General features: G+C 38.7%; 1 protein-coding gene and 1 non-coding gene across 6 annotated transcripts; one reads left to right on the forward strand and one right to left on the reverse strand.

Annotated features, from left to right (window-relative positions):
* Nucleotides 1-2050: 2050 nt before the first annotated feature.
* On the reverse strand, nucleotides 2051-21998 carry bin1a (bridging integrator 1a). Of its 5 annotated transcripts, XM_075479822.1 has the most exons (20): nucleotides 21677-21998; nucleotides 20759-20839; nucleotides 20538-20592; nucleotides 20319-20413; nucleotides 19115-19210; nucleotides 18827-18937; nucleotides 18643-18735; nucleotides 17354-17439; nucleotides 17121-17196; nucleotides 16620-16675; nucleotides 14245-14289; nucleotides 11874-11943; nucleotides 11407-11529; nucleotides 11127-11210; nucleotides 9519-9539; nucleotides 5875-6261; nucleotides 5278-5331; nucleotides 4916-4996; nucleotides 4731-4832; nucleotides 2051-4610 (listed from the first exon to the last, which is right to left on the reverse strand). In XM_075479822.1, exons 1-20 carry the CDS (start codon nucleotides 21761-21763, stop codon nucleotides 4509-4511), a joined length of 1905 nt encoding a protein of 634 aa, XP_075335937.1. In that variant the 5' UTR covers nucleotides 21764-21998; the 3' UTR covers nucleotides 2051-4508. The 5 variants fall into 5 exon arrangements, with proteins under 5 accessions (XP_075335937.1, XP_075335938.1, XP_075335940.1 ...); XM_075479823.1 differs by lacking the exon at nucleotides 14245-14289; XM_075479825.1 differs by lacking the exon at nucleotides 11127-11210.
* On the forward strand, nucleotides 8601-8673 carry trnak-cuu (transfer RNA lysine (anticodon CUU)). The gene has a single exon. It is a non-coding gene; the product is annotated as a tRNA-Lys (tRNA).
* Nucleotides 21999-22826: the final 828 nt, after the last annotated feature.

The following is a 22826-nucleotide window of genomic DNA, read 5'->3' on the forward strand; positions in this document are numbered from 1 at the left end:
GACTCAGGCTGTATTTGACTACTGTATTAAGTATCATCTTTGCATCATATTAAATAGCAGTTATTGTTTTGTATTCCTAAATAGCAAGAGTTTATTTGATTGCTCTGCTTTGCATGGTCTTTTTTTCTGCTGGTTTTATCTGTTTCCCATTACATGAAATCTGATGACCATTAACACTAATGGTATAGGAAGATGTTTTACTATTGTGCTAGATGGCAGGATACAAATTTGATTAAAAAAAATATCTAATATGTATTTTAAATTGGCCAAATGCCCCTAGGGGGTTAACTCCTGTTGAGTATGCATTGTGAAAACTCACATATTGGAATTATGTTGAAACTCCAGGTATTCTTTTATATGACTGCTCAAAGATTTGTCAAATATGTATATGAAGCTAATGTTGAAGAGACTATTTAAAGTTCTATTTTTAGAAAACGCTGTAAATGTATTATTATTTTTTTGGCAACTCTGTTCAGAAGATTTGTATTTGACGCATAAAGTTTTCATCTGTAAACCAGAAATTGTTGTGCATTTGTGATAGCGACAAATTCAAAAACGTTCATGAGTTATATCTTACCGATCACAAATAAGTTGTTTGTACAATAAAGTCAGCTTTAGAAAATGCCCTTAATCTTTCCAACAGTTTTATGGTGTAGCTAACAAAATGATTTCAGGCATACACATATGTTATATGCTGATCAATGAAAATGACCCGATGATCACCATGAAAATTTATGCATCACAACAACTGCCACAATGTGAATATAACAAGGATAGCTGTGGTTACAGGGTGGGCTGCTGCGTGGTTTCAGTACCACGGACAGCAGCACTCACCAAAGTTCCTCTTTCCTATTCAAGAAGACTGGAAGGCTTTTTGTTTTTCCAGGATGGCGAGTTTGCCCTTGAACACAATGCACCCTGCTGGTCATTCCTGTGTTTGCAGAAAATCAAAAATATAAGTGTGCACATTTTTGTTTTTCACAATCCTTACTAATATATGTTTTTTTCTATAAAGTATGAAAACCAGGGCACACTTTTAAATGTCCACTCCAGCTAAACTCAGACAAAACTGAAATCACTGTCTGTGGCCCACAGAAACAAAGAGAAAGTGTTATCAGTCACCTTGAGACTCTCTCTCTAAAACCTAATAATCAAGTTAGAAATCTCGGGGTAATATTGGACTCAGACCTGAAATTTAACAGCCACATTAAATCAATAACATCAGCAGCTTTTTACCACCTAAAAAACATTGCCAGAATCAAAGGAATAGTGTCTAAACCAGACTTAGAAAGACTATTCCAATGAATTTGTCTCCAGCAGGTTAGACTACTGTAACGGCCTGCTCGCTGGGCTCTCTAAACGGGCTGTAAGACAGCTGCAGTACATCCAGAACGCTGCTGCTCGAGTCCTGACTAGAACCAGGAAATACGACCATATTAGTCCAGTGCTCAGGTCTCTGCACTGGCTTCCTGTCGCTCAGAGAATAGACTTTAAAACAGCTCTGCTTGTGTACAAGTCTCTTCACGGTCAAGCGCCAAAGTACATCTCTGACATGTTAGAGCCATATGAACCAACTCGGGCTCTGAGAACCTCAGGGAGGGGTCTCCTGCTGGTGCCCAGAGTCAGGACTAAACAAGGTGAGGCTGCGTTTCAGTTTTATGCTCCTAAAATCTGGAACAGCCTTCCAGAAGATGTGAGACAGGCCTCAACTCTGACAATGTTTAAATCCAGGCTGAAAACAGTTCTATTTAGCTGTGCATATGACACCTGAAAGTATTTTATCTGCACTCTTCACTTTTAAATGAATTAATTTATGATTATTTTTTGTTTTTTTGGAATGATTTTATTGCCTTCTTGTGATTTTATGTAGCTGTAAAGAACTTTGAATCGCCTTGTGTACAAATTGTGCTCTACAAATAAAATTGCCTTGCCTTGTTCACATGATGATTGATAAAGAACAATGATCATAAGGAAAACTTCAATCATAAGGCCTTTTATGTGACTTCCCAAGTCTTGTCGACAAAATCAAAGCAGACAGCAAACAGAGAGGTAGATTCTAAGTCATCTTTATTATTATTGGTCAGTTAGTTACAGGAGAAACCTTTTTCGTCACGTCCCATAGATCACTGCAGGAGACTGATCCATAAAGACGTTTATTGAACCAGACCCAGGTAAAACACTCCAATTTATACACAAACTTTTGAAACAAAATGTGAGGTCGATCGATTTTCTCAAATGTGCAGGTTCTTACTCTCACATGTGATGCTTATTAAATACAAATGGAAAAATAATGCACATCCAAAGTGGCTAAAATACTGAAAACCATTAGAAAGGCTTTGCACCTGAGTCTGGTGACTTTAAAATTATCTCTATGAGTCTTGCCTCCTTTGGAATTAACTCAGTTTGGACCACGATACCTTGCAACATTTTGAGGCACGGCAGATGGGAAATCAGCAGTTATAATCAGAACAAATTTGAAAAAAAGAGAATAGTGGAAAACAAACAAGACAACTGCTCAAACCTCTCACCACGAATAACCAGAAGAAAAAACAAAAGTAGCGCGATAAATAAATAAATAAATAAATGAAAAATTGCAACTGCCTCAAAAGTGATCCAAGTATCACCGTCTTGAATTAAGGGTGTTCACACAACAGCACATGGAAAATCAGCATGCTCACAGTAACTCACATACAGATATGAATGTCTTCATAGAATATGTATCTGTCATCACAGCTTGGCAAAATTACACTTATACACAACAAATGCACAATAACACCTGGAACCATAATACCAGCCAGTGGAAAAAGACCCTAAATGTTTGAACTGCTCCTGTACCATCAGAAAACCTTTCTGTGAAAAGAACAACCCTGTCCTGTGGTAGGTGGTAGTATCATCCAATAACAATAGCCTATAGATAAAGATTTCTCAAACAGCTCAGAAACACACATACATATACATACACACACATTCACACGCAACATTTTCTCACATGCTCATTACACATTAATAACTCAGTGAGAATTGTGAATCTCTTTGAAGTCAGTGACAGAATGAATGACTGGGTTAGTTTTAACTATGCAGCTACGTTTAGAGCAGTAAACTTTACAGAAGTACAAAATACTCTGTAACATCCTCAGTTGGCAAATATGTCCACATAGTTATATTAGGCTATATGTAATCATTGCTTGGCGGAATACAAAAATAAAAGAAGTTGCTCTGGTGCATATTTTGAATCATCTGCATTGGAGTTCAGTGGTCTCCATGCAAACTGAGGGAACTATTCTTGACACATTTTTTTCCTTTTTATAATGAACGAGGCTGGCTCAGTTATATATTTGATTAGTGTTAGGGAGTTAACTATTATACTACCAGTAGCAGCTTTTCAATGATGTTGGCTAGCTTTAAAGCAAGCCTGGCTTATGCATATCAGGAATCATTTGTGAAAAAAAGACCATGTCCCACAACTCCATACAACTTTAAGGAGTCCATTAAAAAAAACAGTGTTGACTAAAGATAAGAATGGCCATATTTTCTTTTCACTCCATTGGACTTTGAGACCAGAAATTATTTTTATGTGGGATTCCTGCTGCCAATTTTGATTTAGCTCATATCTGGTAACCATCTCTCTGTACATGCTTTTATTTGGAGTTTACCAAACAGGATCTACTACTTATGCCACCACAGATTCTAAACTAATACAACAACCAAGGGCCCATTGTCAACAATAAAAGTAGGGATAAAGGATGGCCTGGATATATCCTGAAGGCAATGTGTCCGGAGTAAGATCACCGGTCTTAGTTCTTCAGCACTTTTTAGCTTTGATCTGCTTGAATGATTAGGCTTGAGTACCTTTACATAAGTTTTTCTCTTCTTTTTGTTTTGCAAGTTTACTGAGATGAAGTTGCGCGTTATATCATGGCAAGATTCTTTCGGTGTTTTATCCTGCTGTGTTAATGTTTCTTTCTATTGTGAAGACTTTGATTTGAGAGTTTGGTCATCATGTTGCTTGCGCTTCTGCCTTCTACTTTATGAGGCAGATTTTAGGGCTTATATGTATATAAGGGTATTCTGCTACACTTGGCATCAACTCAAGACCTCTTTACTGCTTTAACCAGTATAATGGGTCTCATTTCTTTTAAGATGAGACGTGACCAAGAATAAACTTTTTGAATGTATTTTCAGTTGTAGCCATTACATAGATAAATCACCCCTCCATCTAACCCTGTATTACCAGGGCCATCTAATTAATTTCTCAAGTATGGAGAAACAGCAAAACAATGTGGCCTATGAAATGGCTACATCTGAATATAGAAATGTTTGCAGAAATCTGTAGAAATGCAAAGATCCACATTCCAGCAGACCTTACAAAATGCATGATTTCATCCAGGGCTGTCACAGCTCTGCTTCTATGGCCAAAGTCCTTGTGAAGATACAGTATTGGGGCAAGAGAGGAAAAAGAGGACATAGGCGAGGAGTTGAGAAATAACAAAGGAAGGTGTCCTTCCCTTTCACAGCCTCTGGGTGAAGTTTTCAGGAAACACTCCTTTAGCGGCATTTTCTTTGTTTTGCTGCCAGTCGTCTTGCTTCATTCCCATCAGCCAACCGTCATCCTAAATGCACAAACATGCAAACAATGACACACACATTTCAGTGCTTCTGTGACAGTACAGCCCATTACTCTGTGCTTTTTCTGTATGCGTGTCTGTGTCAATGTGTTTGTGTGTGCACACCTGTTCTTCAGGGTTCTCAAAGCGGACTACGAGCACCACATCACCTGCCTTCATCTCTAGTTCATCTGTGTCATTGGCAGCATAATCGTGCATCACCTGGAGCTTTTTCACATTAAGGTTAAGATTAATCATCTAAGAAATATCTCAGGACCAGAATTATTTTTTGATCCCGTTTTCTGTTTTACCTTGAACAGGAAGCCAGGGGGCATTTCTGCAGGTTCTGATGATTCTGTTGATTCTGATTCTGCCGCTGTAGGTGTCTGGGATTGGGACACAAAAAATTTATAATTTGCTGAAAAGGTTTGGATAGTGCAGCAAAATCTTTTTCAGACACATAATTGGGCCCACAAAGTCTTGTTTTCTTAAAGCATAGAAAGAAAATCAATTATTAGAGAAAATAAATAACCTGAAACAATGGATAGATGAAACAAGTGAGTACCCCTCATTCTATATACCATATATATATATATATATATATATATATATATATTGCAAAACACGCACTTTTCAGGTTGTTGTGTGTTATTGAAGTCCCTCCCGCACTCACCTCCTCTGTCACTGCTTCTTCTACTGCAGGCGCAGCATCTACTGGAGACTCACCCTGAAAGCAGAAATGCAGGGGAATAATAAAGACAGTTGCCAGAGTAAGGCAGGTGACTACTAAAAAGAGAAGAATATTGTGAAGAATGGAACACATAAAAAGACAAGACAACAATGGACAAAACAGACAAGCTCAAAAGCCTAAACAGTAAAGTTCAAGATAAGACAGGCATGTTAAGTAGGTGAAAAAATTGATACTATTGCACAGTCATTATGAAGACAAAGCTTTGCAAAGCATACTTTGTGCATGGACTTGTGATTAGCAGAGACAGTGATTGACTGTGCACATTGAAAAGCAGATGTCACTATCTTTTCTCGCCCTCTTCCGTTTCTTTTCAGCCTACCTTCTTCACCACAGTGGATGCATCCATGCTTTTGGTCCAGATGCATCCTAAATCTTTCCATGCCAAGATTTCTTCATCTTTCTACTTTATATGCACATTTTATCTATTAAGTTTCTGTGCACTTGCTCAAATCTCCTCAAAGAGTCGATGCATCCACTATTATCATCCAGATGCATCTCCATCTTTTTGTCTCTGGTTACCTGACCCTCCTCATTATCCAACACAGCAGCAGCTTGGGAAGTGTGTTCCTCAGCCACATCAGTATGAGCCTCATCAGCAGGTGTTTCATCTGTGGCTGGCACCTCTGTAACTGCTTGGACTTTGTCATCGTTCCAGTCTTCCTGGGGTTCAACCACCGGGTCGTACTGAGCCGGCTGGCGCCCATCATCCCCCCATCCCTCCTGGGCGGCAGCCACAGGGTCATAGCGAATTGGCTGGGTTCCGTCATCCCCCCAGTCCTCTGAGGCAGCTGCTATGGGGTCATAGCAGCTGGGCTGGGTACCACCATCCCCCCAGGCCTCTGTAGCAGCAGCAACAGGATCATAGTGTTGCTTGGTTTCTTCTTCCTGGGCATCACTGTTCTCAGGCTGAAGGGCAAGGGTCAGGTTTCAAGTAGTCAGAAGTCAAAAGAAATATTTTGCCCTATGGGTATTGTAAGGGCTTCATTGAATCAAATGGATGACTGAATATCAAGATAAAGAGGTAAGATATAAGGGATATAAGGAATGGATGAAATAGTTATCTAATTCAATGGTTAATCATCTCTTGGTAGTACAAGGGAAATGATAACTTTTGAAGACCACGTAGGGCTGTATGGCCAGTATATGAACACAACAGCAGACTATGGACCAAATTAAATATTCATAAAAGAAATGATAGGAAATATACAGGATTTTAAAGAAAAACTAAAAAAGAGCATGAGGGCTGTGTTAAAACTCCGCTTCCAAATAAGTTGGTATGCTGTTGAAAATATAAATTAAAACATATGAAAATGGTGTGCAAATCCTTTTAACCCTACACTGAATTTAAAATACTGCAGATAACATGTCAAATATTGAAAGTTGAGAGTTTTATGCTCATTTTCTTTTTAATACCAGTAAAACATTTTTTTTTTTTAAGTTGAGAAGTGGCACAAAACACATGAAGAAGAAAAGTTTACTTCTAAAATATGAATCTCTCTCAACTAATTGTGTTTACTGGTAATAGATCAGCAACATGTCCAAGTAGTTCGACAATAATGTTTCTAGAATTTGGAGGTTTCTTCACTTTTGGCTCAAAGTAAATGATCAAAGATTGATGTCATCCTGGAGAATATTGAATAAGATGTTGAAAATAGAATACCGTATGACACAATATGAAGGCCTTCATAGTTTCCTCAGTTATGATCTGTGGTGGAAATTTCTGCATGAGCTCAAAGGCCAATATTCATGCTGGTCGCTACTTCCATAAATTCCATTTAAAACACTGTCATGCACTAGAAAAAAAAAACAAGTACCAGATAAGCCACTACCTTCTTAACACTCAAATTAATAAAATATGTACTGTAAGTAAAGTGAAAAACTGTCTGAAAATCAAAAGTCAAAATTCTTTTTGGATATCATGAATGCCACATTATCAATCAAGGATTATCAAGCTGAATGTTCAAGTTCAAAAGCATCCATAATGGAATGGAATGGGGGCATATTAGGGTGCATGGGTATCAACCACTGGAAACAATAAATCTGGAAAAAATATATCAATAAATGTCACAAAGGAGGCCATTAACTAATCAGTAGCTGTAATCATATCCAGCCTTAATGGAAAAATATTTAACTGTAAAAACTACGATCATTGTTGTTGCCAATGTTTTATATTCATAAACAAGACTTGTCACATTTTTAAAAAATGTATAACTGAAATTCAAATTGAGCATATGATGAACACAAAAACAAGTTTCAATATTTGAAAAGCTACCTTTTTGCTACTTTTTAGTAAAATGGAAAGTTTCAGTTATCATCTCATTTCAAAGAGCTTTCCAACTTTCTTGGAAACATGGTTGTATGTCAGCGTAGCAAGCAAAACTCTCAAAATCTAATGTTAAAAAAAAAAATCCAAGAGCCGATTAGTAAAGAGGTTAATACTTGAAATACTTGGGGTCTGTACATAGATGAGTTATTGAGGAGATGGCATCAAGAATTGCTCCGTTTTAATCATCTGCATTATTTAAGGGGGAAATGCAGGAGCTCTGCAATGATGAGTAAAAGCGCCATGAAAAGATGCTTTTATGCAGCAGATGCAAGCAAGTCACCAGGATCATCATCATAACCATCAGACCCAAGAAGACTGATGTAGAAGTATTAACCTTTACAGAAAAGGTTCAGACAAAATCAAAAGACAGGTGAAGATAAGGAAGGGTGGCAGTAGAAGGCAGACCACAATAACCTTTTCCCGTCAGAGGACTGATGTTTAAGTTTCTGGCTGTAGTTAGCAAGCAGCGTTTGCAATCCCCACGCCATGTTCAGATGGAAAAAGGAGCCTTTGTAAGAACAGAAGTGTCATTTCGTTCTGGACCAGCAGATATACCAGAGCTCCAAAAATGATGACACATCTCTCTTACAGTGGTAAGGATGAACAAAAGGGTTTAGTTTATGGTCAGCGGGCCTGGCCACGAGCAAGGGTTTGTGAGGCTGCCCACAAACTTTTCTTGGCTTACCAGTCACATCACTAGAGTACGATCTATAGTGAACACAAGCAACTTCACTCAACTTTTGTAACAAGGCTGATCCATATGTGTTACATGTGAACATGAAGACAGCAAGTAAGGACTACATGTTCTGTCAATATAACATGCTAACACATGTGGATACGAGGGAAAAACAAAAAAAGGACACGGTTAATTCAGTTCCAAATGATTTGTGTACTTTTGGGTTTTTTTGAGTTGTCAGTGGTCCGGCTAGCTCAGTTGGTAGAGCATGAGACTCTTAATCTCAGGGTCGTGGATTTGAGCCCTACGTTGGGCGAGCTTCATTTTACGGGGTGGCCATGGTTCAGTGGTTAGACGATTCCCACTTTCACCACTTAAAGATGTCAAAGATTGGTGAAACTGACAGCTGGAGGGGTGTTAGTCCACCTCCTTGTCACGGCCGAGGTGCCCTTGAGCAAGGCACCGTACCCCCATGCTCCCCGGGCGCTGTGATTGGCTGCCCATCGCTCCAGTGTAAGGCATCTGTTTCTGAGTGTGTGACCCTGTGCATGTGTGAGTTCAACAGGTGCCAGCCTGGATGGTTTAAAAGCAGAGGACGCATTTCGTGAATGTTTATATATGTGCACGACAATAAATCTGATCTTAATCTTAATCTTGCAATCAATCCTGAATGGGCTTCAGTTCTACATTATGCTGTGTAGTATCAATATCCTGTAAAACTTGCATTTAAACTGCTCAGCACTTTATCATGAGTCACTAATCACATTGATTCAATATGTGAAATAATGTCAAATGTCAATTTGGAACTGAATTAACTCAAGCTCATTCCCAAGTTCAATTTGTGTTGTACAACAGTATCTTCAGTGTTATGTTATCACATCAAGCACTGCAGACAAAGACAACACACAAACAGAATTGGGACACACAAATGAAAGAGATTTCTGCACGGAAAAGATTGTTTATATATATAAAAAAAAAAGCCATTACATAAAAAGCATTATGATTATGTGGCCTCTGTAATGTCTAAATAAGTGGACAATATTAATGAACTTATTTTAAACACAGTTTACAAAATGCTGATGAATATGATAACCAAGTAATGATAATATATCTTTTTTTATTTACTTTTACATATTCTTAGAGGGAGAACGATGTGCTTACCCACGAGTCCCAGTTTGCTGGCTGTCGAAAAACAAACGAGGCAACAGAATAAGAAAAAGCAGAATTCTCTTTTAAGTTTTTGTTTTTAATAAGACACTTCCACTGCAGGCCCCATGCTCTAAACCTACAAGGCCATAGCACCAGCTTTCCAGCAGAACAAGAGTAGAAGCCCCAATTGGTAAAATCTGAAGTGCAGACAAATGTTTAATGAGGTGGATTCTGTTGAATGCCAATTCCACATGTGAGTCACTTAAATCGGTTGAATGTTGTGTCTGAAAGATGCAAAAAATGTCATTTCTAAACCCTGCAAACCACCTAAGATCTTGGGGTTTGTCATTCAAATATGCCTAGCCTAACGTCAAACTTTTCACGCTGATACTTTGTCAAGACCCTTTTCTTTCCCACTGGAATCTGCTGGGTCATCTTTTTGACTGTTTTTTCTAACTCTAACCATGAATGTTAACCTTAGTAATTAACTTTACCCAGCCTAAACTAAACCACTTTTGCTCAATAAACATAACAGCCAGCGACAACAAAAGTAAAACAGTAAAAGTAAAATAGAAACTCAAAGAGTTTCCTGTTATGGTCTTACAGTGGATCCAAACTAAGTCAGGACAAAGTCCTCATCACCCTTCCAACCTCCTGTAGCTTTTATCACTTGATAGTGTTGATGAAGCAAACACTTCAGGATATTGGTGGAGCCTTTGCTCTCTGCAGCAGTGCAAAGACGCGGTCGGTTTGTCAAAGCACCGACGCCAAAGGACGGAAACCTTGCATGTTTACAGAAAAATGCTAAATTAGCCAGCTACTTCTGAAAGAAAAATGCAGGTCTTCAGCATGCTGGATGTTCCATTTTCTTTCACAAGTTACCTCTGTGTTGAAGCTGAACCATACATATAAAACCAAAGGAAAGAGATAAAATGCTCCATCTTCAGCTTTAGAGCAGGGATTTTCTCCTCACCTTCCAAACTAGTAATTTATTTTCGAATATGTGCCAAAAAAAAAAAAACATAACAGAAAAACATTTTAGAATTCTAAAACGGATCAATTTAAACAGCTTTCCAGTAATGTGAGCAATGTTTAAGTGGTCACAAAGATTTATCCGGTTCTTAAGAGAAAGAAATAAGAGCCGAGCAGGGCTGTAGTCTGCAGTTCATGCCATGAGTGATCTGTGGATATAGTGCTGAAGCGGAGAGAAGTGGTCACTAGAAGCAGGTTTCTACAGATCATCATGCCATCATCCACCACTGGTTCGGTAGTAGAAAGAGCAGTGCAGCCAACACTTCAAACTATGCCAAGCTTAACAAGCCATTTCATGTTGCATCCAGACTTATCAAGTTTATTTCAGTTTATTTAAATATTTGATATTTAAAGTCAACCAACTGCACAAGCAGCACTTTATGTTGTCATATGTTATGAGTTGTAAAACTTGATTTGGCTTTTGATCATTTGCCCGACATCTTTGTCTAAGGCAGTTCATGCTGCAGTCAAACAAACAAAATGAACTTCAGGTCTGTCTGGATAGAACATGAAATTTCTTGTGAAGACTGACATATCTTACAGTAGAGGGTCTCTAGGATCTCTATGCACATGCTATGAATCATCCACCTGGGTGGCTGTGGAGGCTTTGGTTGCAGCACTGAAAGAGTCCAGGTCCATATCCAACAGGCTGCTGACTGCAGGACTGTCAAACTGATAACAACAGGAACAGGAGTGTTCATTGGCTAACTGGGTTCAACAATGGGAGCAGGAATTGGGAGAATATATAGAATAGAATAAAATAGAATAGAATAGAACTGGGATAAGCCAGAAGGGTTAAAGTTCTGATCTGAAAAAGAGAAAGTTAGAGGGCTATTTCACAGTTCATGTACAGCAGGTGCTCACTAACCTCTGTAGGGGAGGTGACGCTGATATCAGGAGTCGCTGCAGCATCAAACAGGTTGACGATGTTCTCTGTTTTTAACTCCTTGGATGGGGTCACCTTTGGTGGAGGAGGCATTGCTGGTCTTAACTAGATTTCAGAAAAAAAATGTTGTCATGATGTTGCGTTGCAAGCCAAGTGATGCAGGTGGCTCAATTTTATGAAATTGAATTTTATATTTTCCGTTTCAGTTTTGTCTGAACATCAAAACTGGATGCCTGTGTGTAATTGTATGCATGGATCTTCAGTTTTAGTACATTGGTAAAGAAAAGAAGATAAGTTCATTAATAATAATTACATTTCTTGGCTAACTGGAGAAAGCAAAAAAAGAAAATAATAATACAAAAAATACAACAAATTATTTAAAAAAAAAAGACTGTGGCACAACCCTTCCAAGTCTGAACAATAACTTCAGTATGAGGATCTGAGTCTACCTTGGATGGAGATTTAGGGATTGGAGGTGGTCCTCCTGGTCTGAGAGTGTGGTTAGTTGCCTCTTTATCACTATGTGAATGACAGACAAAGAAATGGAGAACAAAAAGGGGGAAATATACAGAATGTAGAGAATTTACTTAAGCTGACAAACAATGTGAGAGGAAAGTGCAGAAAAACATTCATGAGAGCCTGCAGGTAAAACACGATTAGAGAAAGGTTACAGGCCATGCACTATAAGAATTAAAGCAAAAGTTGGTACTACAAGAGCTGTCATGCAAGAGAAGTGGTCCTGTCTTTCTTCTGTGTACCTTCACCCATGCAAGCAGGCTTTGTTTGTGCCTCCAATAAATCCTCATAAGCGAGCAATGTGAGAGGCATTCAAGATCTGGCAAAATCAAACCCAGAGCTGTGGATAATAAAAGAGTTGAGCATACACCTACATATCACACCTGGAACAGGCAATTTTTGTTCAATGGTGTCGTCAACTGGTCACAAGAGGTATTGTTTTGGAAAGTCAAGCACTATATCCCAGATTACCACGGAGGCAAACTGGACAACTGCATGGGACTGTAAAAAAATAGGTTTGACATTATTTTGCACACTGAAGAGCTAACACTGTGAAAGGGTGTATTCTAAGCACAACCATGGCCTTTTCTTTACTCTAACCCAGTAGCAATGATGCCTAAACCTTACCTAATACATACATATATGTTTCACACACTCTCATCATCAAGAGTGTGTGCAAGGCTCTTTGTGAATGACAATGTACCTAGTAGTTCGTTGACCTAATTTGTATCCCAAGCAATACCCCTCTCTATAAATGCCAGTCTAGTCAATTACTTTTTTTTTTTTTTAGTGAAGACTATGGGTTTTGCCTGCAGTTGTCATGTGAAGCCTGGTATAAATAGCCCCTTAAGCCAGATACAAACTACTTTTTTTTAGCCATTTACACATGGAGGCAACAAACTCCACTCTACCTCTTCTAGTCACGTACTTGAAGAGGTAGGTGATTCCAATTTGTAATTCCAACATTACAGACAGACAAAGGAGAAGTGAAGAGGCCATCATACATAATTAAAAGCAAGTATGCTATATCAAGCGGTTTAGTGGTGCCTGGAGAGGATGGTATACTGTTGTTCACGATTGTTTTTTTTTTAAAGCCTGTCCAGCCATGGATAAATGCCTTGTGCTATAAAAAGTGGCATATAGTGAGTACTTTTCCATATATAGTTGACCCAAAAATGGATAAGTATTATATGCACATTGACGCATATATTATATTGCTTGACATCAGGGAGACAGAAAAATAAGGAAGATATACCCTGTGATCTGTAGGCTTGGTTAGCAGTGCTCATTTGTGGAATACGTCTCACTAGATACTGACTAACAGTCCTTTCGGGTCTGTGGTTACAGCAGCTGTTCCTGTGCACATCTGCACTGTAGTACAAACTGACCCTTTTACGGAACATTCATAAAGAAACATCTGCTGCCAGTGTAAAAAATGGTTGCAGGTGGTACATCAAGGCAACAACACCAATAAACACCTTGGCTGTAACAAAACAGCAGTAGTCTGCTCCATTGGCCTCGGAATATTAAAGTATTGTACATTTGTTGTTTTGCATGGTAATATTCATCATTACAGTATCATTTTACATTTTTAAGGTAAAGTGAATACTACTTCATTACCCAAGTTCAACCAAATTAGAGCTAGACTGGGGAATAATAAGGTCCCAGCACACTTATTGTGTGATTATAAGTGGATCCTTCAGGGACCAAGTGTGTTTATATGTCTCTAATTTAGTCATAATTTTTCACAATGTCATTTTGTTACTTGAGTGAATTCCTTTTTCTCTTGATCCTCCTGAGGTTTCTTCCAGGGAAAGTATTACAATGAACAGTTTCCCTATAAGGTCAGTTTGGAGTTTTTTTATATTGGTTTATTCAGTAAAATTGAATTAAGAAGATCTATTGCGGATGACTGCAGGAGGACTGATACAAAGATGTGCTAAAAATACGCTCCCGACCTCAAGATGAAAAGAAGTGCAAATTATCACTTTGATTTATGACTTCATGCCATTCAAGTCCCGATTAGGGGGAGGCGAGACACCTTGTTGCAGTACTCTTATGTAACAGTCTTGCCTGGTGCAGCAATAAGGACATGCGGGTTTGCTCATCTCTTTTATAGCTGCAGCTCTGAGCACACAACTCTCTGATGTGTCTGTAAAATCACTTGCACAACCAAGCACTGGTTACTCTGACTTCTCCAAACATCTGCAGACTGACCGACATGAGACAGCTGGACAGACAGGTCAATTTGGACAGACAGATAAGAGTTGTGTCACCATGATTACCACAGCTGCTGCCAATTACCTCCTGATTGCTCCTGACGATGAAGCGCCGCGGTTACCTGTCTTTCTGAAAGGGGAGGTTAAGGGGTGGCTCCAGGTTAATGCTTGCTATTCCTGTTGCTTACAATACTTCATATATGTAGTGCTGTGATCTATGAATACAATTTTTTCACATGGAACCGGGAAGAAAAAAAATGAAAATTGAATGTATGACTTGGACAAACCATGTTTTAGAAATCCTGTAAAATGTAAAACTAAAGTTAACTGTTAATCTTGTGCAACAGAAATTACAACCTCAATCCCCCCCAAAAAATTGGGATGATGTGTAAAATTTAAATAAAAACGGAACACAATGGTTTGCAAATCTCGTAAATCAATGTTTCATTCATAATAGAACATAGAAAAACAAATCAAATGTTGAAACTTAGACATTTCACTAATAACATGGAAACAGTACTTCTGTTTCTGGCAAAAAAAAAAAAAAAGTTGGAAAATCAAGGAGTTCTAAAAAAAACAGCTAGAAGAAAGTGTTGCAACTAATTAGATTAATTGTTAACAGGTTGGTAACATGATTGTGTATTTTAGAGAGGTAAAGTCTCTCAAAAGGAAAAATGGGACGAGGTTCAGCAATCTGCAAAAAACTGTGTCTACAAATTGTGGGGCAATTTCAGAGTAATGATCCTCAATGTATATTTGTGAAGACTTTGAATATTCCCTCATCTACAGTAGATAATATCATCAACAGATTCAGAGAATCTGGAGACATCTCTGTGAACAGGGGCCATGCAACAATCAATAAATGATGTCTGTGATCTTTGGGCCCTCAGGCAATACTGCATTAAAAAGATAAATGATTCTGTCATGGACATCACTGCATGGGCTCTGAAACACTTCCAGAAATCATTGTTTGTGAGCACAGTTCAAAATGCCATCCACAAAAGCAGGTTAAAGCTATATCATGCAAAGTAGCCTTATGTTTTCCCAGCGTTTTCCCAAAGCCCTTTTAAAAATAAACTGGGAGAACTGTTCTGTGGTCAGATTGAACCGGGAAGAAAGAATCAAAATTTGTAATCCTTTTTGGAAATCATAGACACTGCATCCTCCAGACTAAGAGAAGAGGGACCATCCAACTTGTTATCAGTGTTCAGTTCAAAAGCCTGCATCTCTGATTGTATGGGAGTGCATTAGTCTATGGAACTGGAAATGTGCACATCCGGAAAGCTACTAACAGTGCTGAAAAGTATATACAGGTTATAGAGCCACATATGGTCCCATCCAGACTATGTCAGGGAAGTCCTTGTACATTTCAGCAAAAAAATACTAAACTGGATATTGCAGCTATTCAAACAACATGGTTTCATAGTAGAAGAGTACAGGTGCTGGACTGGCCTGGCTATAGTCCAGCCCTTTCACCAACTGAAAACATTTGGCACAACATGAAACTTAAAATACGACAAAGAGGACCCAGTACTGTTAAGCAGCTAGAATCCTGTGTCAGGCAAGAACAGGACAACATTTTCCAACTGGCCTTCTCAGTTACCAGTAGTTTACAGACTATTGTTAAAAGAAGAGAAGATGGTACACAGTGGCAAACATGGCAAAACGTTTTTAGCCGCTGCCATCAAATTTAAGATGAGCTTATATTTTAAACAAAATAATAGAAACATGTCTCACTTAAGATACTTGATATCATTTATACGTTCTATTGTGAAAAATGTTGGTTTTGTGAGATTTGCAATGCCTTGCATTCTGTTTTTATTCCTATTTTACACTGCATCTAAAACATTTTGGAATTGAGGTTGTGAATGCAACAAAAACATTTCTAGAGCTTTCTATGTGGCTCCTGAAAATAATCACACCATATTTCTGTGGCTTATGTGCATCCCACTTATGGCCCTTACGGGATAGAATAACAGTATTTTCTTAAAAAGTAAACATACCAGCAGTAGAATAAAGAAATATATGAAAAATGACCTCTGCATGTATTTTACTGCTATGTTAACTTCTGATGCTGCTCACTGTGTTAATCGAGCATGATGAAATATGTGCTTCGAGATACATTTTTGCCTAACTGTGCAAGGAGCACCAGACATACAACATAGCAATTATTTATTCTGCTGTGTAAGGTAATGAATTAATGAGGCTTAGCAATTTAATTGATCGAAATCGAAAACAGCTATTCCGGGCAAAAAGAAAAAAAATATATTATCTTAGAAAAACTGAGGTCACCACGTATTTACTTTGAGTAGATTGTTATCAAAACATGAAAACATATCTTCAGTGAACCTCCAGGAATTTCAAATGTACATGCTTTTCTTATGACTTATTTGTGACTAATGCAACCAATAAAAGCCACTCAGCAATTTTGATTTTTATTGATGCTTATTGCTCACTTACGTGCTTGTGTCCGTGCTGTCTAGCTTCTCCAAGACATCATACAAATCCTGATCCAGCTACAAAGATCGGAAGACAGACTGTGAGATCTTGCATCGAAAACAAAAGGCAGTTCATTCTCCCAACACACCCACTTATTATATCACTTCAAATGATATTGTTTGCTATATATTGTTATATTGTCTTCTTTTATACAAGGACCATTGCATGATGCTTTTCCCCTCCTGCTTTGTGTTCTTATTATTGTTCTGCCAAGTTGAACTGCTACGGCCTGGTAGAATCATCACAACAATACAAATACAGACAACATTTCCATCTGTTAAGCTAAGAAAATAATACGGGGGATAATCTACCTGTGGTTAGTTAGAATGTCAGTCTGTGCTGATCTTGGCACTGCCATTGTCTGGTATTGTTAACTTTTTCCATGACCTGTCATCTGATATACTGTCAGTAACCAAATCTGGTTCTGTATCTTTATCCGAGAGGTGTATAGAAAGTTCTTACCCGACCGATTTCCTTGTGAAACTTCTCTTCAAAACCAGCCAAACTTTGGAAGGTGCTGACATAAAACCCAACACGACTAGAGAGAGTACAAAGCACAGAGAGAAAGCTCTGACCAGACTGCAGTTACTAATTACACTTAATTGAATGACCCACAAGGGTAAATGCAGCACAGATGTACAGTAATTGAATTGTGCACATCCTAATATGCACTCATATGCTCATAGTATACACACCTGTTCCAGAGAGAAGGTAACTCCTCTTGCAAGTCTATATTAATTTCCTCAAACACCTTTTGGGCTCTTTCAAACTCCTCCTCAGCCTGAAATCCACACGTAAACACACACACACAAAATGTGTTATAATGCATTAGTGATTATTCCCAAGTGTGTGCTTGTCTGATAGCTAAATGAAAATGGGAAGGATTAAAGATTAAGACACTTCTAAAACGATTTCCAAAAAGCAATAGTATAGTAAAACAATAAAAGCAAAGCCAAATATAAAAACAGAAAGGTTGAAAACTTAAAAGTAACATATCAAAACAAGTAGTGCACAAACAGATCAATTACAGATAAAAAATAAGCTCTTTCAAAAAGCCATGTCAGCATTTCGTACCCAAGCAGGGGGCTCGATGCACAGGAGAAGGGCCTCAAAACTAAAAGCTCTGCCTGCCATTATAGGCTGAAGGCTGAACTGCATTACAGGTTACCAGACTAGATATAGTGAATGTGTGGACCACTTTGGGACAGGATACTCGAGATTATGATAAAACTATGAAAATGAAAGAAAGCTGCTCCAGAGACCTGCTTGTTATGTAAACTGAAATAATAAAACTGGTCAAAAAGGACTTCAAGGTTCTACACAGCAGAACTTGAAGCCAATGTGGTGCTATCCAAAGTAACTAAATGACTGACCAGAGAATTATGGCCAAAAACAATTAATTTGGTTTTGCCTGGAATTAAAAGTAGAATAATACAGATTATTTAGGACTTATTTACCTGAGACAAACTAACTTCATGAACTGATTAGTTTCCTCTGGCTTCAAAGCTGAATAGAGCTGGGTATCTTTTTTCTAATCAAATTGCTCAAATGTACATAGGAAGTACAGAATTGTTCTCAGTCCAGAACCCTTTGGAACACCAGAAATAACTCAAGTGTGTGTAAAGGACACATCATTGACGAGTACAAACTGTAATCTTTTTCGATGAAAGTAACTTAAATCACTAATGACTGCCAATAAATTATATGTCATACGTCTGGTTATGCAAGAGTTCTGCAACTTCTGATAACAGCTCATCATCATTTAACTACAGTTGTTTTGTTGTTGTCGTTAACATTTTGCCATTCAGGAGATAATCAATAGCAGGTCAAACATTTATCAATAGTATTGTGACAGAAAACAGGGAGAGTAGAGGTAAATAGTGATGACATGAAAAGATATTTCCCCAAGTGGTTCAGCCTTAAGACCTCTTTGACCACTGAACTACCAGAATAATGCTTATGGATACATCTTTGAAGAGGGTACCTGGCCCCTGGAAAGGCTGCTCTGGGCAACGTTGTGTGCAGACAGGATACCCTGAGCCCAGCCTGGAGTGGCCCTTTCCAACAAGGAGGAAGGCTAGAATAGAGAGAACAAATCAACTTATCAACACCCGTTTGATTAGCCTCTTTGAATATTAATGCATATAAACAAGTCTTATTTGTTTTACCTTGGTAATTTTAATCCCTCCATCCTTTTTCTTGTTCTTGTGTGTAGCAGCATAGTTATGTCTGGCACTGTCAAAATCGACCAGCTTCCTGTCCCTCTTAGCAATACGAGCCTGAACAGAGAGACAACAGCATGTGTTAAATGCAATGAAATACAGATGGTGTCTTATCATTAAACCAACAGCAATATCACAATTCACAGTATTATATAGATAGAAGCCTGGAAGCTACAGCGTCTGCACCTGATGCTACTAATCCTTGGGTGACATCATAACCACCACGGAGATTACCTTGATATCAGGAAACTGGCCCAGGTAAGTATCCATGGAGATTAGAGCATGATCAACCAACTTCTGGTGGTAATCAGTCCAAAGCACATCACAGTCCTGCAGCATGGATGGACACACACAATCAGGCACAATAACACAATACATACAGTTGGAGGACAGATAAAGCTAATGGCTTGAAATGCTGTTTTTTTTTGTATTGTAGCATTACTCCTTATGAATATTTTCTCCATTACTTTGATCAGAGCAATTCCAATTGATTTGTTGCTCTGTCTTTGCTTGCAATTTTGTAACTATATAGAGATCAAATCAAATACCTTTTAACTGATAGATTAATTGCTATGTTATTATGCTACATTTTTTATTTTTCTAATAAAGTCTATAGTTAGTGCTGATCCAGTGCTGAAACATCCCCTGGTATTGCTGCTATAGGCCAAGGCTGTTGAGCCTTGAGTGAACACATCTTGTGTCTTTAACCTTCTGGGACTTTCTAACATGCAGTACTGTTTTGTTGACAATACTCCACTAGTCAACTAACTTTGAAACTTCTTTCTCCTGTAGTTTGTGTTTTCCCTACCTGCTCTCATTCTCTCCCACTGTTAATCTTTTGCAGGCATCTCGGAATATTCAGCCTTATTTAATATGCAGGTTTTAGGCTGTTTTTATGTTGTTTCTCACTGTAATCCTTTTAATCTTCCTTTCCTCTCACCCGAAATGAGGACAGGTACCTTACCCAGATCTAGCTCTGTCAGAGGTTTTCTAACCAACTGTTACCAAGTGCTTGCTCAAAGCAGAAACCGCTGGGTTTCTCTCTATCATATTATAAGGTCCTGACCTTGTAAGATGCTGTGAAATGAAAGACATTACACTTTGACAGAGTTTAAATAAAACTGAATTGACTTGACGTTCAACATGCCAACTGATAGCTTTTTAAACATACAATAAAATATTGCAGGAGCAATAATATTCAAGCCTCTGCCACTCTCAATATGCACTCTCACACACAGGCTCACGCAGCTGTGCATACCCCACAATAACTATAGCGCTTACTGTGACGCACAGCCTATACACGTGGAAGGTGTGCTGCATGCGCTCAATCAACTGATGTTGTTGGGTTTGACCTCTAAAGAAAAGCAGAATTCTCTTCACACTCAAACACGCGAACCATCTCAGCGTTTTAAATACATCAGTAAAAAGCATTTCTGACCTCCACAATGGAATCCACCTCATCTTTGCCGTACCAGTCTGGCTCATACATGTCAGCTAGACATGCTTGCACGTTCTTGGAAGATTCATGCATGGCTGGGAAAGGAAATAAAAAAAAAACACAGATATCCAATGAAAATTAGTTAAAGTGCAATTGTTTTGCATTCACAACTGTGTGTGCTTGAATGCATGTGTGTGTCTGCCAGTTAGAACGTGCTACCTTTAACTGCCTCCAGGTATGCTCTTAGGTCCCTCTGGAGTTTGCTGCCTTCAGTCTGGGAATGAAACACAATATATGAGGCTCATCAAAGTGCAATATCGAACACAGTAAGACAGCAACAGTACTTCTTAAGGCTGTGCAGTAAATCAACATCTGGTCAATAGCCTTATTGATTTCTTGACAAATAGTAAAATATGAACAAAATGCGTCCCTGGGCTCACATATTGTTTGTTGAAGTTGATAACTCCTTCCTCAAAGGCAACATCTTTGGTCTCATCTGCTTTACCCAGCTTCTGTAGAACCTGTCAGCCAAACAAATGATAAAAAAAACATTGCAGCACTGAACACTGAACATACACTGAACATACTTTGTCTTCAGATTGAAACAAGACCTCTTTGCACAAAGGAGGGCATTAACTTGTTCCAAAAGCAGTACAGGCCAGAACACGATACATATTACTGAGGGATGTAAAAAGACAAAGAAAATCTTGTTTAATAATAATTTGATAATCAACATAGAAAAACAGAAATCTTAAGAGTAAACACAATTTGATATTATGTGTCAAAAACTTTCACAAATACTACGTGTAGATATACTACACATACTTGATCACATATGGGGTATCATTATGAGTTTTTTTTCTCTCTTTTAATCAATTCATAATAACTGACGGACGAACAGCGCCCCCTCACATTTAACGTGCAACGTGCAGTCGTTTGAACGCATAGGCCTCCAATCTATCACTTATTGCAGCAGGGTTGTTTCATGCTTGACTTGAAACATCAATTGCAAGAGAGGAAGCGTCTGCCGTAATCTGTTTAAAATCCACTCATTTCTCTGTTTAGACAGGGATACAGATAAACTGAAATATTCCAGACACATCAGTCGTGTGCTCGAATGTCAGTGGACCTCCCCTGTATAACATTGCAGTGTAGACGTGTCCACTGTGGGAAAATATCTCAAAGGTTAGATGCATCTTAACGAGGCATCCACACAGCATCCGCGCTCTTATTATGATGGTGTCGTGATGCGACACTGCGCCTGAGCGGAGGATGCGGCACTGCTGCTCCGCGGCGCGTACAGGCCTGAAACCTACAGTCATTTCCCTCACACTGACACGCACCGAGGCACATCTTACCTTCTCCTGAGCTCTGGTTAGCTTTTTCTGAACGTTGCTGGCCACTTTCCCGGCGGTCAGCCCCTTCCCCAAATTCAGCTCAGCCATCTTGTAGCGTAGATCAGTCTTTGGACGCGGGAGGGAAGGAAATAAAAGCACTAACGATCGGTTGGACCGCTACGGTGACCGTTGAGGCAAATGCATCAATGTCCAGTGAGGAAATATTGATAATAAACACAATGATGTGATGTTGTCGTGAATCTATAGGATGATGTGTCTATGTGTGAAAAGCTAGGCTGTATTCTCTAATATTGGGCTTCTGTATGTGCGCGCGCGTCCCTGACAGCGGAGGAGGATGCTGAGAGGTGATCTTAAAGAGACAGATGCTCTCACATTTGGACGTCCGCGCAGGAGAGCTGTACAACTTGCGCAACAGAACAATCGTTCATGTTAAACTGCAACTAAACGATGGCATGTACACTTTTTTTTTCGGACTCATCTTCATTTGTACCTTAAATTTGGCTTCTGAGGGTTATCATGAGGTCAAATATGCAATGCAAGTATACTTAACAGAGCAAACTCATAGGGAACTCCTTTCCAAGCGTGCCCCGTATACGCTTCAAAACTGTCTGCTGTTACCGCGATTACATAACATGTGAGGTATCACAAGCTCGCTCTCTGAAGTAGGCTATCTATGGAGCGTATAATTTAAAAACAGTTCAGAAAAATGAAAACGACTCAAGCAACTCACTGAAAGAGAAACAACAGTACAATAATGTTTCAGGATGCTTTATCTAACAATATAGTTACTCAAATAACAGAATGAAATTGAATGAAATTAGGATTGATTTAAGTCAAATTGAACATTTTGGTAATGAAAATGCTGCATAGTTCCATTTTTTTATTCATTTTTTTCATGTTACTATCTAAATAAATATTTGGCAGGCTGATAGGAATGTTCCAGCAAAGGTACTGGTCAGAGAAATGTCAGTCCCAACACAATCTGACCGGGCAACCACCTCTCAAATTGGCTCATGATAGAAGCAGGTTCACCACCACTGACTAGAGAAAGATTTAGCTGATTTAAACATGTGTTTGTTTCCGAAATAAAGGCTAACTACTCTCCAGGAGGGGGCGCAATTAGCATATCCCTTGTGTCAGTATTGATACA

This window comes from Odontesthes bonariensis, chromosome 12 (assembly GCF_027942865.1).
Source record: "Odontesthes bonariensis isolate fOdoBon6 chromosome 12, fOdoBon6.hap1, whole genome shotgun sequence".
NCBI classification, from domain to species: Eukaryota; Metazoa; Chordata; class Actinopteri; order Atheriniformes; family Atherinopsidae; genus Odontesthes; species Odontesthes bonariensis.